Source organism: Alligator sinensis, unplaced genomic scaffold, assembly GCF_000455745.1.
Source record: "Alligator sinensis unplaced genomic scaffold, ASM45574v1 scaffold325_1, whole genome shotgun sequence".
Lineage (NCBI taxonomy): Eukaryota > Metazoa > Chordata > Crocodylia > Alligatoridae > Alligator > Alligator sinensis.
In genome coordinates, this window is record NW_005842118.1 from 2,183,830 (window position 1) to 2,196,809 (window position 12,980).

The 12,980-nt window shown below is 45.3% G+C and overlaps 1 protein-coding gene and 1 long non-coding RNA gene across 2 annotated transcripts in view; one reads left to right on the forward strand and one right to left on the reverse strand.

Moving 5' to 3' along the window:
* Positions 1-7,285, reverse strand: part of DNAJC12 (DnaJ heat shock protein family (Hsp40) member C12) — a 30,209-nt gene extending 22,924 nt beyond the window's left edge. Inside the window, exon 1 of the mRNA XM_006024808.3 lies at positions 7,044-7,285. Coding sequence (XP_006024870.1) covers positions 7,044-7,121 — 78 coding nt within the window. The 5' untranslated portion in view covers positions 7,122-7,285. The remainder of the gene's footprint in view (positions 1-7,043) is intronic.
* A 1,833-nt stretch (positions 7,286-9,118) lies between these two features.
* The window catches only part of LOC106722255, a 17,627-nt gene continuing 13,765 nt past the window's right edge, over positions 9,119-12,980 (forward strand). The window contains exon 1 of the long non-coding RNA XR_003094339.1: positions 9,119-9,137. This is a non-coding gene — a long non-coding RNA (uncharacterized LOC106722255). The remainder of the gene's footprint in view (positions 9,138-12,980) is intronic.

Below are 12,980 nucleotides of genomic sequence, written 5' to 3' on the forward strand. Positions count from 1 at the left end.
CCAGAATTCCTGCTAGGGAGGCCAGTGGCAGGACCCTGCCTGCTCAGAGCGGGCACCTTGGACCCAGCTGGCTGTGGCTGACCTAGCCAAATGGGGCCAGGAGAACATGCTCTGACAGTTCAAAGCAGGCCACCACACCTGGAACTTCTTCTGGGCAACAGCTGCCCAGATGGCTGGACAGGGGGCAAATGCGGCAGTAGTGCTGCACAGAGGCCAACTCTGCAGGCACAGAGTTGGCTAAAAGCAAGGGATATAGTTGTCATGGGCGATTTTAATTACCCGGACATCTGCTGGGAGGAGCAGTCAGCCGGGACGGACCGCTCCAGGAGGTTCTTGGCCGAGTTGCAGGACCTCCACTTGATTCAGGAGGTGCACAGTCCCACCAGAGGAGATGCTCTGCTGGACCTGGTCCTGGCCGCAGGCGACGACCTGGTAAGAGGCCTCCAGGTTCTTGACCACCTGGGCAATAGTGATCATCGCATGCTGGAATTCACCATCCAGCGTAGAGTGTCAAGGGCCCGCAGCAAGGTGGTGGCCCTAGACTTCAGGAGGGCCAACTTCAGTGAGATGAGGAGATTAGTGGGAGAGGAACTGGGGTCCTTGAGGGCAGAGGAACTCAGCGTCCAAGAGGAGTGGTCGTTCCTTAAGGAAACGATACTCGGGGCCCAAGGGGTGTCCATCCCGACAAGAAGCAAGGCGGGCAGGAGTGTCCAAAAGCCCCCCTGGCTCACCAAGGGTGTCCGGGAATGCCTGCTTGCCAAAAGGGTGGCGTACGCCCGGTGGAAGGGGGGTGTAATCTCCAAAGAGGAGTATACCTCCTCTGCTCGGGCCTGCAGGCGGGCTGGTAGGAAGGCCAAGGCGGAGATAGAGCTCGGATTAGCGTCCAGGATTAAGGATAACAAAAAGTCCTTTTTCAAATATATTGGGAGGATGAAGAAGGCGCCGGGTAATGTGGGGCCCCTGCAGGATATGCGGGGCAATCTGGTGGTTGCGTCAGAGGATAAAGCGGACCTCTTTAACCAATTCTTCACCTCCGTTTTCTTGTGCAGGGACCGGGACTTCCCTGCTGTGATAGAAGCCGGACGCGAGGGGATCGCCTTCAGACCTCAGGTTGGGGAGGACCGGGTTAGAGAGCTTCTGGAGGGGCTGGACGCGTTCAAGTCAGCGGGTCCGGATGCTCTCCACCCCAGGGTGCTGAGGGAGCTGGCTGGGGTTATTGCAGGGCCCCTGGCACGGCTCTACGAGCGATCGTGGTGCTTGGGCCAGGTGCCAGACGATTGGAAGGTAGCTAATGTGGTCCCCATCTTCAAAAAAGGGAAAAGGGAGGACCCGGGCAATTATAGGCCCGTCAGTCTTACCTCAATCCTGGGGAAGCTCTTTGAGAAGATCATCAAGGAGCACATTTGTGATGGGCCGGCATCCGAGATGATGCTCAGGGGCAATCAGCATGGATTTATTAGGGGGAGATCATGTCAGACCAACCTGATTGCCTTTTATGATCAGGTCACAAAGGCCATGGATGCAGGTGTCGCGGTGGATGTAGTCTTTCTGGACTTCAGCAAGGCCTTTGACACCGTCTCTCACCCCATCCTAATTAGTAAACTAGGCGACTGTGGCATAGATGCCTACACGGTCAGATGGATTGCAGATTGGCTGAAGGGTCGCACTCAGAGGGTGGTGGTGGATGGATCATATTCGACTTGGGGGGAGGTGGGTAGTGGAGTCCCTCAGGGCTCGGTCCTGGGCCCTGCGCTGTTCAATGTCTTCATCAGCGATCTTGATGTTGGGGTGGAGAGCAACCTGTTTAAATTCGCTGATGACACCAAAATTTGGGGGGAGGTGAGCACGCTAGCAGGGAGAGAGAGATTGCAGAAGGATCTGGATAGGTTACAGGGGTGGGCAGACAGGAACAGGATGCGTTTCAATACGGACAAGTGCAGGGTGCTGCACTTGGGTAGTAGGAACCAGCAGCACACTTATAAGATGGGGAGCTCCCTACTTGAGAGCACGGAGGCGGAAAGGGATCTTGGTGTCATTATTGACTCCAAGATGAACATGGGCCGACAATGCGAGGTCATGGTTGGCAGGGCTAACCGGACCTTGTCGTGCATCCACAGGTGCATCTCGAGTAGAGCCAGGGAGGTGATCCTCCCCCTCTATGCGACGCTGGTCAGGCCGCAGCTGGAGTATTGTGTCCAGTTCTGTGCGCCCCATTTCAGGAGGGATGTGGACAACATGGAGAGGGTCCAGAGGAGGGCCACCTGCATGATCCGGGGACAACAGGGCAGACCCTACAGTGAGAGACTGCGGGACTTGAACCTATTCAGCCTCCACAAGAGAAGGCTGAGGGGGGACCTGGTGACCGTCTATAAACTCACTAGGGGGAACCAGAAGGGTTTGGGGGAGACGCTGTTTCCCCTAGCCCCTGCTGGCATAACAAGGAATAATGGGCACAAGTTGATGGAGAGGAGGTACAGATTGGACATCCGAAAAAACTACTTCACAGTCAGGGCGGCTAGGAGCTGGAACCAACTTCCAAGGGAGGTGGTGCTGGCCCCTACCCTGGGGATCTTTAAGAAGAGGCTGGATACTTACCTGGCTGGACTCATTTGAGTCCCGTTTTTGTTTTTAGGGTGAGTGGTTTTGTTTGTGTTTTTGGGTTGTTCTCCCGCCCTGGCGGGGGGTCGGGCTAGAAGATCTATTAGGTCCCTTCCGACCCTGAAACTATGAAACTATGAAACTCTGCAGGCACAGCTGGCCCAGAGGGGCAGATGCCTCTACTGGCTATGCAGTCCCCATCCAGGTCTGGCAGGTGCACAGCAGGTCACAGCCAGGCAGCAGCCCCCACTGCCAGACTGCTGCAGTGGCTAGAGGGTGCAGGGAACTCTCAGGGCTGCTTCAGCAGTCCAGCTGGCACAAGGGGTAGTGTCCCTAGGTACCAATTGGCCAGGCCCCAGAAGCTCCTGAGAGCTAGTAGCCCTGAGCTACTTGCCAAGGTGGCTTTTTATACTGCTGAGTCCAGAATAGGGCAGCTTTTTATACTTCTGGGGACAGCACAGGTGCTGGCCCCGGGCTCTAGCTCCCCCTAGCTGCAGATCCGGGAGGAGCCAGGCAGGGTTTTTGCCCCAAGCGGCACAATTTGCTCCACACCAAAGTGCATGTCCGAGCACATGTGCTGAAGCAAAAAGCCCCAGCTCAAATTTGCACCACTTCTATTTGAGCTGCTGCAAGCACACGTGCTTGCATGTATGGATGCGCCTATAATGGCAAAGGGGGCCTTAAAGAAAAGGGTTGCCTGCTCCCGGTACAGGCAGTGATTGGGATGGAAGTGGAGGGTCAGCTGACCCAAGGAGAGGATCATAACAACAGGGCCTGGCCCAGAAGAGGCAATCTGGCCATAGCATCTGCAGGAGACAGAGCTCCAGGGAAGAAGCCAGTTTGGGCTACCTGCAAAGGGAGGACTCTGTGCCACAGAAGGGTGGAAGAAACCCTGCACTTCAAGCTGCAAGAGATAAGTGCTCTAAGCCTCTGTGTTGGGACTACTACGGGGTGAGGTTAACCCTGACCAAAAAATTTTGTGTTTAGGAGCAGAGGCTCATGTTTTGATTTACATTTATACTGGAAGACTGGGTGTGGACTGAGTGTGACTATAAGGGGTAGACTGGAGGCCACAAGAGTGCTATAAGGGTACCCAACACAGACAACTGCCAGGGTCAGGGTCACAGTGGGCTGCATGGGACAGAAGCCCACATATTTCAGAAGGATTGCTGCGTGCCAGAGGACTGAGTGCCTGGTAGCAAGACTGAGAGGGGCACAGGCCCAGAGCCCATGAGGACACGATGGGAGTTTGGTCCCGAGAGACCAGGGTCCTAGTACAGTGGACCTTGGGCAGAGGAACCCAACTAAATTAAAGTGGGCCAAGGGTAGGTAATGTGTCAGCTCAGATAAGGCCCTACCCCAGAACCCTCATGAAATTGCAACATCAAAGACAGCAGGCAAGATAACAGTGGGGTGGACCGTTAGCAGCCAGCGGGTGAAGAGTTAGAAGCTAGAGGATAATCAGGCAAGAGACCTCATCACTCCAGGACCAGACTCGTTACACCCCTCCCCAACACACACACACACACACACACACACACACACACACAGAGGCCACATGCAAGTATGGCATTAGTGGGAGAATAACTATTCTCCAAGTAGAAACAACAAATGAGCAAGTGTTTACACACTTTCTCCTGAATAAAAAATGGTGGTTCTAGGAGAAAAATAACCCAACTCCAAGCAGGTAAAAAGGCTCCTGGGAGAAAGAGAGTTTCTCCCAACAGAATGGATGAACACTTCCCCATGGCTTAAGTCCTCCTGGGGACCAAGAGGAGTTGAGCTTTGGGGAATACACCCATGCTTTTCAAAGACCAGGATCACCTCAGTCTGGAGTAGGCTGTTCTTCCCCTCTTGTAGACAGGCAGGGAAGGGAAGGAGCAGCCACCAGCTCCTCATACACTGGAGTCCCCAGTGTGCAGAATGCGCACAGAGATTGTGGTATTGTTTAGTCTACTCTGCATTAGGTACTAGGAGAAAGCAGCACTGCAAGTCCTGTGCCCACTTTCATATCAGAGCCCCAGCTGAGCAGCAGGGATGGGTTTGCAAAGCCAGGGGATCAGAAATAAGACTTTGGGAAGATGTCCACAAGCCTAGTTCCTGGCCAGCAGGGCTTTACATGTGGCCCCTGCTATCCACCTGGGCAGCAAGGGTGGGGATTGCAATCCCCGGGGTGGGAGTAGGCGGGGGCCTGGAATCAAGGCCAAGGAAGCTATCCCCACACTGGTTCATGGCCTGCAGGCTTTAAATACCAGGTGTGCCATTCAGCCGGGCAGCCCACACAGCAATTTAAAAGTGAGGAAGCCGGGTGGGGACTTTGATATACCAGATGCCTGAAAAACCCACACAGATAACAATGGTACTTTAAAAAATGTTACATTTTATATTGTTGCCCTCATTTTTTCTTTATATGAATGCACATGTAAAGAAGCCTAAATATATATTTATTACAGACAGATTGCTGGAACTTGGTGCTCGACAAAGATATTTTTGTTACCAAAGAATATCTACAGTCTACTTATATAAAGGGTTTTCAAATTAAGCTATTTACATCAACAGATTGTATTTTAAAAATGCCATTGAATTATTTTTCAACTGTTCATATAACATGCACATGAATACCATGAAAGCCACTAATTAAAAATCATTAAAAAAAATGTACCAAATGTTTACCAAGAAAGGAATCCAATAACTATGCAGAAATATCCCCTTTGGTAGAAAGCTATAGATTGGACTATCCCTCCCTTTCTCAAGCCTGCAAATGTATCAGACACCACAGGCTCTGTCAAAAATGGTCTCCTATACCATGCCTGCAATTTCTTTCCATTTCTCTACTTTTTATAGATTCAATCCTACAGGAGGCTAAATACTTTAATCCCAATCCAGTAGAGCATTCACTTCCACTGAAGTCAATGGGACTTCTCATCCTCAAAGTTAATCAAATGCTTAAATGTTTGGTTGATCAGGACCAGAGTAACCACCATCTTGCAGGATCAAGTGTCATACTAGGAGCTGCATGAGTAGGCTTGTTTCTGCATATGTGTAAAAATGGGATCCTGGATATGTATGCTGCTAAAAATATTTAAAGTATATAAAAGGTGACAATTTTGAAATATGTAAAATATATTAGAAATGTTGAAAAAATCTAATGTGTTTTAAAAATATATGAAATGTGTTTTCCGTATGAGAAAGTAATTGCAATACTCAGCAGAGCCATCATCTCACATGTGCAATTCATACTCACAAGGCACAATAATTTAAGAACATCTGTTACTTCTATGCATAATATTTTACAGATTTCTTTTTGGAATCAAACACGCAATTACTACATTTTGTTTTCCACTTCAAAGTAATTTAAAACACAGAGTATAATATGTGCTTAGAATATACATTTCTTGCCAAGATTTTTAAAAAGATTTATTTTGTTTATCCTTGTTGCTTGCTAAAAATGCAAAAATAACAAACTTTAGTACTGCCCCCTTCTGGGATGTTTTATAAGAAATCACAGCAGAAAATATTTAAAATTGCTTTCTATAACAGGTTAAGAATTCTATATTTCTTCTAATAATGTTTTAAATATATTTTGGTGTACATCAAGAATCTCCAATTTTTTTTATTAATAGAGACAAGAGCATGTAATTTTATTTACTAAACAAATAATGTATGCATATTTATCAGATTAATTATAGCAGAAATATTGGAAAGAAAAAAAATGCCTAGCCCCTATCCTTCTTTCACCAGCATAAATGATGATGATAATATTTTAACCTGTCACTGAATTTGAATTATTAAGTACTCTAATATAGATACCTTTAGGAAGTAGTGGAACCCTTGTTTTGGAACATATCATTCAACAGCATGTTCAGACACGTAGCTGCTACCAAAAAAGTCTTGAAAGCAGATATTTAATATTCACAGTATCATGCTGTAAAAAAAGGGTTTCTCTTTTTTTTTCTCCCAAGCAATGGATATATTTTTCTAAAATGTGATATAAAATTGTCTTAGAAATGGAAGTGCATTGCTACTTATTGATGAAGATAAGAACATTTTCACATTTGTTATGTTAGTTGCATGGTCTATATCTACGTTTTTAAGAATATTATTATACTTGTATAACTTGACAGTTGACAATAACCACTTTACAAGTTTTTAAAAATGTATTTTAACATCACATATTGAACTAACCTAATGAACTAAAACACTATTTTTAACTTTAGAGCATCTTTAATATGAGCTATGTTCCCAGTTCTTAGTATGGTCAAATCAGTTGCTAAGATTAACAGATGAAAAGGTATTAACACGTAAAATAGCTTGGGAAGAAAGGAGGTACACTTTGCATTCTAAGTATTTGTATCTATCCAGATTAAAATTAATTTCAAAATCTCCCTACACACAAAACCCAAAATTATCATTGACATGGCGAACAGCCAAAAGGACAGTCTTACCGTTGATAGTTCACTACATCCTAGCAAACTGTAATAATCTTCCATGTCCTCTAGTCTGTAGTTCAAAATCGCATCCATTTGGACTAGGCAAGCAGTGTTTTCTTCAACAGCTGAGACTCAACAAGTGTAAAATAGAAACTTCCGCTAGAGATCTCACACACTTGCTTAAAGGTAACACTGGCAAAAGTGTTATTGACAGTCAGGTCTGCGGCTGAGTGCTACGCTTTTTAATACTGTGAAATGTCATATGAGACTCCTGAATTCCCCTGCTTTCATTGGTTCTTTAGATGATGACAGTATGGTTGCACAGGTTGTATAACTGCAGTGCTCCCTGGGATTTGTAGTTGTCAAAGTCACATAAACACATTCAACTGTGAGATCTGCCTGCAATGCAAAAGCATCCAGGATACCAAATAAAATCTGACTGTCATCATAGATCTAAATTCTGACAGTGTAATATATATGCTAAATTTTAAATACATTCTTAGGTGCTTTGCTAGATTAGGGCCTAAAACTATCACTGCTTGAATTATAATTTTGTGCCTCAACTTTGAAAGAAAAAAATATGCATTTTGTATTGAAAAAACCAGAGACCACAGGATTGCTAATTTTCAAGAGTGAAATCCCAGCCCCACTGAAGTCCACAGGAGTTTTGCCATCGACTTGAACAGATCAGTGTAAAATTCTGACCCTTTGCCTCAAGCCACACAAGCTACAAAAATAAATTATTAATTATCACAGAATTTGTTATAGGGTTTTCTGCATTAGTTTTGTACCCCACAAAATTCAATCTATCAAAATTATTTCTGAACTCAAAAGAAAGTTAAGCATATGCACAAGCTCTTCCAGGACTGGGGGCCTGGACACTTCTTTTCCTTTTATGTTAAATATCCTCCTATTTTTATAATATCTCTCTAGACCAAGATTTTAATGGAATTAAAAATTGATGAGGGTTGGGGGTGGGGATTGGATACATAATTGCTGTGAATGTGTTACTACATACACTTTGTTTTGGACACAATTACCTCGTAAACTGATAGCACATGCTTCAATAAACATAGAGATACTTAAATAAATCTGTGGAAGATGACAATGAGAGCAGTTTAGGGCTACTTCTGACCCCTTAACAATGATTCTTCCGCAATCGCTTTTTGTATTTATAACCATACTAATTTAATTATGACACTATAAATAGTTTTTTCCCATGCTTTTATCTAACTACATGTGATTTATTGTTTGAAATCTTTCATAATAAAATATCCAGTTGTAGCATAAATTAAGATAGTGAAATATGGTGGAAAAAGAAGAAGAAAAAAAAAGAATGCTATAAGATAACAAAATGACAATATACAACTCACATCATTATTGAAAAGATTTAAATGTGTTAAAATTACAACTATAAATTCTCATAAGAAGTTGAAAAATGTATTTGCTTGTTTAAAAAAAATACTTGGAAAGGCTCAACAGTCAAGGAAAGCCAAGACAAATTGAGGCAATAGACTGAAACTTAAATGAAGCAAATTTAGATTAAGTCTTTTAAAAAAAGCTCTAAGAAAAGTAGGACAATGAAACAAATTGTCTGGAAAAATGTCAACATTTCCTTCACTGGACATTTTCAAGAAGAAGCTGGATATGCACCTACATGGGATTGCTTAGAAATGACACTTCCCGCATATGTGCAAGGGTTGAATTAGCTAACCTTTTAAGTCCCTTCCAAACCTATAATTGATTTCATATTCAATACATTTGAAGAAAGAATAAAACCAAGGAAAGTGTAGAACCTGTACTGAATGGAAAACTAACAAAGGACAATCTAGAAAAGGCTGAAATGTTTAATACCTTCTGTCGCACAGCACTTAGGTGCCCTGCTCCTAAAGAGGGGAAACTGCTAGGGAAAGAAGGAGCCCAGCTGTTGATCACCAGGGCAACCAGAATAGTTAGTGCCCACACCTGCCGGTGGTCAGCTGACTGAAAGGGGCAGGGCCTGGCTCCCTTATAAACCCTAGGGGCTGAAGCCAAGAACAGTTTCCTACCAGCAGCCAGGGGGGAATGAGCTCTCCTGGAGCAAAGCTGAGCAGAGTGACCTGACCGCAGGTACAACCTAAGCCGGCTAAAGGGTAGAGTATCCCTGGGGTGTTTGGAGTAATGTGGTTATAGCTGGGCGGCTTCAGTTTATGTTATAGCTGAGGGGCTTGCATTTTGTTTACTGTTTAAGACTGGTGGTTTGGGTGAGGCTATTAGGGGTTGGAGGAGGCCTCATAGGGGACCCACAGCAGTGTGGGAACCCCAGTACCAGCAAGGGCACAGCATTCAGGGTGCACTGCCCCAGCCCCAGAGAGGGGGCGTTGATGAGAAGCCCCAGTGCAGGTATGGTGAGCCCCAGAGAGAGGACAGCATTGTGAGAAGCCCCGGAGAGGAGGGGGCAACGTTATGGTGAGAAGCCCTGGAGAGGAGGGGGCTGCGGAGGGCCCGAGCGCCAGAGAGGGTGCAGAGAGAGACTGAACAACATCAGTTACATCTGCAAGGCTTGGGGCGTGGTAAAGGGGTGGTTGGAGCCACGCATAGCCCATAAGGCTAGGGTGCCCCTGAAGCACCCATTGCAGAGCAGGACCCGCAAGGGGTCCAGGAATCCCATGGGGTCCGAGTGTCCACCAAAACGTGACCAAGAGGGCGTAAAAGGCAGCCTCCCAAATATATATTTTGTCATCAAAGACATGGCAGGAAAGGATCGAGGGTGCCCAGTGGGCTGACTTGGCACGGTAAGGGGGCCTTGGGGAGATCACGGCCATCCTGTAGGACCCTGCGCCGTGACTCCTTCCTTATTCCAGTCTTCATAAAAAGGTCAACTATCAGGTGACAATCACTATTAGCAGTGAGGACACGGGGGCAGATACCCTAGTGTAGAGAAAGAACAAGTTAAAGATTACTCGGTTTACTTACAAGTTAGAAGTTACTTGGATCATTAGATGTTTTCAAACCAGCAGGGCTTAATGAAACTCAACCTAGAATATGCAAGCAAATGGCTGAAATAATTGCAGTCTTAAGTTTTTATCCTTGAAAACACACGGGGCACATCCACACATGCAAGCATATGCCCTTCAGGAACAGGGAAAGGGCCAACCACAGAGCTGCTCTGGCAGGTTGCCAGAGCATCTCTGTGGAGGACCAAGCTTCCGGTTGCTTCAGGGCATGGTCTGGGACAGCTCTCCCCCCCCCCCCCCCCCCCCCCCCAGGGTATTCTTTGACCCCTGGATATCCAGGGGTCTAATTTTGCTCCCCCACTGCAAATTTGCAGTGGTGGAAACTTTTTTTTTGTTCCCACACATGCCTCTTGCAGCATCTCAAGGGAGTTTGAGACACTGCAAGAAGCACATGCAGGCTCATCTGGACGTGCCCATGGAGATCATAGATATATACATATCCCACAAGATCAAAAAAGAAAAATTAGGACACCGAGAAATACAAACCAATCTATCCCATTTTCATACCTGGAAAGATACTGAAATATTTTCAAACATTTCAAGCAACTAGAGTATAACAAGGTGACAGGCAATAGAGAACATGAATTTATTAAGTCATACCTAACCAAACTCTGGTATAGGGTCTGAAGTAAGCAGCAGTGCATAGGTACAATATCCCTAAGGACAGCAACATGAAATATATCTCAAGAAGGAACCATTTTCCTCAGAACTCTACCACTGCAATTGATTTTTTTTTTTTTCCTCTCCTTGCTGCACATCCCTTTAAGTCTTGTAAACATAAAGTATGCATGCCTTGTAAACATAGGGTATGGATAGACATGCATTTGAAGTGCTCCAAATCCCAGAACTACAAATTTGACATGCTTCAACACATGCTGGCCTGTAAAGGCTGTGCACTCCAACCCTCTGCCTGCCTCTTCTTTCCCCCAGGCCCCTATCTGGAGCACTTCAAAATGGCTAAGAAGGCACATAGCAGTGGTACTCTGCAGCCCAGGGGAGACGAGAAGCAGTAGGGATGGGGAACAAAGCACTGTGGGATGCTAGAGGACCACTGGAGGGTACAGACATTTCATGAAGCACTTCAAAATGAAGCACTCCAAAGATGTTTCTTTCTTTTTTTTTTTTTTTTTTTTTTTTGAGAGTCATTTTTTAAAGTGATTGTTCTGCCAGAAATGTTTGCAGCTTCATTGTTTGGAGGATTTCAAAGGCACAAGGAGTGCTTCAAACCATGCAAACAAACAAGTCTGTTGGACAGCACAGGGGCGAAGTATTATCACTGCTTGTCTTTATTTACACTTGTACCAAGTTGAAGAGAAGAATCACTTCAGATGTCCAGCTCCTGCTTGTCTGGAGCTGCAAGCCAGGTAGTTCTTAGGTGGACAAGTAAGAGGAGGAGAAAGGAGATGAGAATCCTTACTCTCAGATACTGCCCTGCATTGTCCGATCAAGACTGGGCACAGCTACTCTTTATTTTCCATAATTAATTTAATTCTGACAATCTTACTCATTTAATATTTTAGGGCCAGATTCACAAAGGTACGTGTGAATCTGTTTGAGTTGTGTAATTTAGAAGCATACAAAACCAACACAGGGATGGCAAAATCTCTTATTTATAGTTCTGTACTCACCGAATTACAAATGCAATTTGCATTCATTGCATTCATTCCTAAAATGTTGTTATCTACAATTTTGTATACGTTGTATTAATTATGAATGAAAAAACATAGGAGCTTGTCTTTACTCCAGGGCTTTTGCAGTCGACCTAAGCAAGTCCAGATTTTGGCTGTTTTGGAAAACAACTAAATCTACAATAGATAATTTAATATTTGGAAAGTAATACATTGTGGAAATGAACTCTTATTTAATAAGTGATAGGACCAGTGAACTCAGTAAACAGACCCTTAACCTGACTAGCTAATTTTCCTGAAGCACTAAAATCCTTGAATTTTTTTTGAAAATATGCACATGGTTAAAGATATGCCTACAAACTCATCAGGAGAGATCAACAGCAAATAGGTAGAGCCCTCTTCTCCACCGCACCACCTGGGGTGATGAGGAACAATGGTAATAAGCTGATGGAGGATAGGTTTAGGTTAGTGATCAGAAGGCAATATTTTACAGTTAGGGTGGCCAAAATCTGGAACCAACTTCCCAGGGAAGTGGTCCTCACCCCTACCTTGGGCAAATTCAAGAGGAGGTTGGATGATCACCTGTCTGGGGTCTTGTGAACCTAGCATTCATTCCTACCTGTGGAGGGGGTCAGGCTAGATGATCTGTTCAGGTCCTCCTGACCGTAGCTACTATGAAACTATAAGTGTGATAAAGAATGCTCAGTGTCATGTTCTGTGCTTCCTGGCTTTATTTTTTCTGCATTGTCATGTCTTAGAGAATTTCACAACAATAAATGTATGAAGTTAAGAACTCCCACCAACTTTAGATCAAAGTATTTTGTTTACAAAAAAATACCCATAATTCAGGACAGGATATATACTTGAGTGAATACAGAAGCACATGTTTAACAGTAGTAGGGCACGTCCACACATGCAAGCACATGCACTTGCAGCAGCTCAAATAGAAGTGGTGCGAATTTGAGCTGGGGCCTTTAGCCTCAGTGCACATGACTGGACAGGCACTTTGGTGTGGGGCAAATTGTGCCACTTGGAGCAAAATAACCCTGCCTGGCTCTTCCTGGATCTGCAGCCAGGGAGAGCTAGAGCCCAGGGCCAGCACCTGGGCTGTCCCCTGCAGTATAAAAAGATGCCCTGTCCTGGCCCCATCAGTACAAAAAGCTGCCCTGGCAAGTAGCTCAGGGCTACGCACTGTCAGGAGCTTCTGGGGCCCAGCCAATTGGTACCTAAGGACACTACCCCTTGTGCCAGCTGGACTGCTGAAGCAGCCCTGAGAGTTCCCTGCACCCTCTAGCCACTGCAGCCGTCTGGCAGTGGGGGCTGCCGCC